Source organism: Cynocephalus volans, chromosome 11 (assembly GCF_027409185.1).
Source record: "Cynocephalus volans isolate mCynVol1 chromosome 11, mCynVol1.pri, whole genome shotgun sequence".
NCBI lineage: Eukaryota > Metazoa > Chordata > Mammalia > Dermoptera > Cynocephalidae > Cynocephalus > Cynocephalus volans.
In genome coordinates, this window is record NC_084470.1 from 71,237,889 (window position 1) to 71,243,180 (window position 5,292).

Below are 5,292 nucleotides of genomic sequence, written 5' to 3' on the forward strand. Positions count from 1 at the left end.
GGGCTGGGGACCCATAGTCTCCAGCTCTCGCCGCCGGGGAAGATTGGGAGTGGTGGCTGACCACCTTAGGTCGCCCAGAGGAAGGAGCGTGCCCAGAAGCGCCCCGGCGAGGCAGTGCCCTGGCCGCTTACCCTTGCGTGGCGCGCCGCTTTGCTCGAGGACCCACCCAAAGGCTGCTCCCCAACACCCAGCCACTTTTAACTCTTTCTTTGAATTTTCTTACCCATATAAGGCAACACCCAGAATCCCAAGCGTCTGAACAGTCACCGGATAAAAACTTGGCACCTCGAGGAGGCCGATGTTGACCTTTTCGCCCTCGCTCCTGGGGACCTTAACACACAAGCGCGGCTGAAACACCGGTTTGACCTCACCCTGGCCCCAGCGCCCCAAATAAAGTCACATTCGGGGAGGGAAATGTTATAAACGCCCATTTTCTTCCCATTCATGGGGTTGCTGAGCTGACCTCGCGGCAAGGGTTGAGGGGGAAAGAAAACGCGCACTAATGATTCTGTTTATTGAGTCACAAATGTATATATTCCGTGTTCGCTTGTACAGGAGGATTTACATGGTGGTATAAAGATGGCTGGGGGCGCCGCGTTCTTCTGGGGCGCTCACGATGACGGGCTGGGGTTAAAACCGGCTGCCAGAGGAGAAGCCGAGGCCTGGAATTAAATACGTTTCGGCGCACTGGAATTAAATAAGTTTCCTGAATATACAAAGGTGAGAGCCACGCGCTTGCTGCCAGTCATCGAGGAAATGTTTAGCTTTCCAAAAATATGCTGGTTTCGATAAATAGATTTTAGCCTCTCTGCTATAGTTTTTTTTTTTTTCTTTTAATTTTAGAAATAAGTTTATACGTGTGATCTGTTTTAGGGTGGTATGGGGTGGGAAGGGGGCGAGGCAGTAGCTCTCAGCTCTGCACTGTCCTAGTTAGGTCCTTTGTGGAGGGGGCGGCGGGGCCCACGCTGTCGTGGAGTTTGCGCACGTGTTTCTTTAAGTCAAAGTTTCTGCAAAACCCTTTGCCGCAAGTGGCGCACGTGAAAGGCTTCTTGTCGTTGTGAGTGTGCATGTGGAAAGTCAGGTTGTAGACCTGGTGAAAGGCCTTGTTGCAGATGGTGCATTTGTACTGCTTCTCGCCGCTGTGGGTCAGCTTGTGGTTCTTGTAATTCCCTACAGGAGACCAAAAATAAACACACAAAAAAGTGGGGATATGGAGTGGAATGGGGTGGACGGAACGGGCGTCCCGGGGGCGGCTCAGGTGCCCGCGCAAAGAAGGCGACGCTTGGCTAGGCGGGCGCGACCTATTCGAATGAAGAAGTTGTCAAACTTCATATGTGTCAAGCTCGGAGCTCTCCCGACAGGACCAAGGGCCGAGTCTCGAGGAGCCACCCAGCGCTCCTGCCCTGCCGGTACAGAGGCCCGCGCAGCGTCCCTCCTGCCGTGCTCCGCACGGAACTTTTGCGCAGCCCAGAGATGCACCGGGCCCTTGCCCTGGCTGATGCCTCGCTCGAAGAAAGCTGCGAAAACCCGAGCTTCGTCTCTCTCTCTCTCTTTTTTGCTTCTCATTTTTAAAGTTATTCCCTCTCATCCCTCAACTACTACCTGGGGATCCGAAAAAAGTACCTTGGAAAATCCGAGCCGGGCGCCGGGCCTGGGGTAGCCCGGGATCGTACTGGTTTCCCCCAGTCTTAAGTTTTTGCCAAGAAGTGGATTTTGCCTCGAATTTTTTTCATTTGAAAGGGGAGTCCCGACTACAAAGGGAATCTTTTTCTATAGGGCAATACCCTCTCCTTTCCCTACTTCCTTTCCCTGTGCCCCCTTCCTTCCTTCCCACCTCCCAAATTCACAGTGTCCCTGTGCACCCAGCCTGAAGCCAGCGAGGTCTCCTAACCCGGCTGGTTGAGCTTCTACCTAAACCCGGCACAACCCGATTCCAAAGAAATGCTGCGCCCGAGCCTTCAGCTTTCGCGCTGCCTCTCTCCGGATCTCTCTTTGCTTTCCCGCCAGCCGCGACCCGCCGAGTCCCGAGGTGAGGTGAGGAGAGGGCCTCGCCCAGCACATTACCTTTTTGGTGAAAGCCTTTGCCGCAAAATTCGCAGACGAAGGGCTTATAGCCCGCGTGGATGCGGATATGCGTGTTGAGCGTGGAGCTGCGGTTGAAGGCTTTGCCGCACTGGTTGCATTTATGCGGCTTTTCCTGCGGAGAGGGGCGCGCACACAGTAAGGCCGAGATACGGCCAGGAGAGGCCACCTCGGGGACACTTCGTAGGGACACGGCCCCCCTCCTCGGGAGGGTAAGGCAGAATCCTTGCCATCTATTCCCAACGCCATTGCTCAGACTCGGGCTGAGGGGGTTGCGGGGGTGGGGGTGGGGTTGCGCGCGGACCCAGTCAAACCTGGGGGCCACGTACCTGGGTGTGGATAATTTTGTGTCTGCAGAGCGTGCTGGCCTGGCGAAAGCCTTTGCCGCAGACTTTGCACACGAACGGTCTGGCTCCGGTGTGGACCGGCATGTGGCGGGTGAGGTTATAATGAGCGTTAAACACCTATGGAAGGATACGAGGGAGGCTTGCTGCGCGTCCATCCGAGGGCAGAGAATCATCCCCAGGAGGCCTCAGCCTACCTCCCCCAACCAATATCCCCCTTCAGAAACCAGTCTGTAAAGTGCTTCCCAACCCGCTGCTTATAACAATACTGTATGGCCGCTGACAACGACATCCCCATTTTACAGGATAAGAAACTGAGGCCCAACTAGTAGGGTTGAGTAGGCAGCTACGGGTGGGGGAGTGGGGGTGGGGTGGGGTATCCTCAGCTAGAGAAAGGGGCGTTCCAGGCTGACCCAAAGAAGCGGTCACAGCTAATCGCCCTTCCCGGCCCCCGCGGACCCTGGGCCTCACCTTGCCGCACACCTCGCAGGTGAAGTTTTTGGGCTTGCCGTCCGCGGAGCCCCCGGGTAGCTTGTTGTGGCCCTTGACGCCGCCCCGCTCAGCGGTCAGGGCCGAGTTCTCCTTCAGCACCTGCTCCAGCGGCGCGGGCAAGCGCTCCTTATGGGGATAGGGAGACGGATGCGGGAACTTGTCCGCAGCCAGGCCGGCCAGCTTGGCGTTCTCTAGCAGAAAGAGCTTGGGATGCGCAGCCAGGGCGGCGGGGGCCTGCGCGTTGAGAAGGCCAGACGGGAAGAGGTGGCCACCGAGGAGTTCAGAGGGTGGGTACGCGGTCGAGTCCAGGTAGTTGAAGTAGTAGAGTGAGCCGCTGGTCGGCAGCCCCACCGCTTGGTTGATGACCTGTGGCTTGATGACCCTGCCCGCGGGCAGCGCAGACGGCGCCAGGCCCAGCTCAGCCTTGCAGCACACGCCACAGTTGGTTTTGCACAAGCCGCTGGCGCCGCACACGGGGCCCCCCCCGCCGCCGCCGCCTCCTCCTCCTCCACCGCCGCCCGCCCGGAGGCTGCTTTTCCAGAGCTCCGAGTAACTGAGAAGTGTCTTGGACGGCACCTCGTAGCCTAGGGGCTGGAGGGGAATCATACAGGGAAGCGGCGAGCAGAGGTTGAGCAGTTTCTTGCCCTGGCTGCCGTCCGCCTCTAGCGCCCCAGGTCGGGGCTCAAAGGGCGCGCGGGGCTCCGAAGTCTTGGCCATGATGCGCTCTATGGAGAAGGCCAGCGTCTTGGAAGTGGCCGGCGACGCTCCGGCGCGTGGGCAGGCCGGGGGTACCATGGTCTCCAGGGAAGCCGAGCTTGCCATGGCGCGCAGAGCCGAGCCGGGCTGGGCCAGGGTGCAGCCACTCTCCCCTAAGTCTGCATTCCGGAAAAGGCAAGGGGGGCCGGGGGGGGGGGGGACCGCAATTTAATAAGCACCTAGTCGGGCCCGGGTCACCCATTTGCATTCAAATGAACAGGGGCAGAACAAAGTGCACCCAAGGGTACCAAATTACCTCCCATTAACCCTGAACGCAAAGGAACCCACCAGCCCCTGCCCTGGGACTCTGAAAGGGGGAAGAAGGGGGAGGGTTTACAAAGGAAAAGGAAAGGGGGGGGGGGAGAGAGAAAAGATCATCAAATTAACCCCCCTGAGCCCTTCCCTGGACCCGGGCCTCTGCCACGCGTGCTGGGAGCTGGACAGTGAAGGGGCAAAGTTAAAGAGGACCGGGAGAGCCACATCGCATTTACCTCTTTCCCCCACCACCAAGGAGATGCGTTCCGAGCCATGCAGCGTATCTCTTCTGTCACATTTTGATGGCAAACATCTTCCCCTCCGCGTGAGATCACTGGTCTTTTACATTCAGCTGACATCACATGAAGTCACTTGAAGTGGAATGACATGGGCGGCGGCGCGGCTCCCGTAGCGGCCCCTGTGTTCCCCCGCGCCTGCCGGCCGCCGCCGCCACCGCCCCTCAAACTTTAAAAGGAGGCAACTGGCGCCCGCGCTCCCCTCGGGAAGTGCGAGCGGTTTGCGAATCGGGAAGGAGGGAAGAGACAGGAGGGGGAGGGGGGAGGAATCGTGATGGTTTTGCCGGTGGAAGGAAGGAGGGGGAGCCCAAACCCAAACCTAGGCAGAGTTTCGTGCGTGATTCACAACTTTGGGGGGCCTACAGGTTTGGGGGACGCGGGGAGGGCGGGGGTTCCCGGACGCGCCGCCCCGAAGGGTCCCTGGGTGTCAGTCTAGTTGCTGAAGTATCCCTTAGCCCTCCGCAGCCGAGCTGGGCATCGTGCTAATAAACTGCCATTTGCCCACGGAGCCGGCGCCAGCCCCGAACACGCGCAAATGATAATTACCTCATTAGGATGTGGCGCATGGACTCGGGCGCTGCGTTTGGAGGGGGGAACTTGTTAATGGGGAAATATTAATTTATGCAAAAGCAAGGAGCCCGGCTTGGCTGGCATCGGAGGTCGGGAGAGAGCTCCCATCGCCTAAGGACAACCCCGAAGCGTCATGAAGAGCAAGGCCGCGCGCCGGGATCCCGGGGCCTCGGCGCCTGGCGGATGCGCCTCTAGCTTTCTGGTCTGCTCCCCGCCTGAAGCTGGGGGGAAACTGCATGGAGAGCTGGAAGATTATTTGGGATCCTAATCGATCAGAATTGCTGATTTATGATCGAGAGTCTGAGGCAAACCGGGCTGTGCTGCTGATTTAGGGCTGCGTGCGGGGAGGATTCGGAGAGCATTTCTCCCCGCCGATGGGTACTTACTGTTTGTATAATTGAGAAGGTCCAATCTCCACCTGTTTAAGGAGCAGATTGAAACAGCAGAACCTCCCCTGGATCCTATTAAAACGTTTTTCCTCCTAAGGCCATTCAGTA

At 58.3% G+C, this 5,292-nt stretch overlaps 1 protein-coding gene across 1 annotated transcript; it reads right to left on the bottom strand.

Moving 5' to 3' along the window:
* Window positions 1-910: 910 nt before the first annotated feature.
* On the bottom strand, window positions 911-3,740 carry FEZF2 (FEZ family zinc finger 2). Its single transcript, XM_063115362.1, has 4 exons — window positions 2,898-3,740; window positions 2,412-2,546; window positions 2,065-2,197; window positions 911-1,170 (listed from the first exon to the last, which is right to left on the bottom strand). Exons 1-4 carry the CDS (start codon window positions 3,738-3,740, stop codon window positions 911-913), a joined length of 1,371 nt encoding a protein of 456 aa, XP_062971432.1.
* Window positions 3,741-5,292: the final 1,552 nt, after the last annotated feature.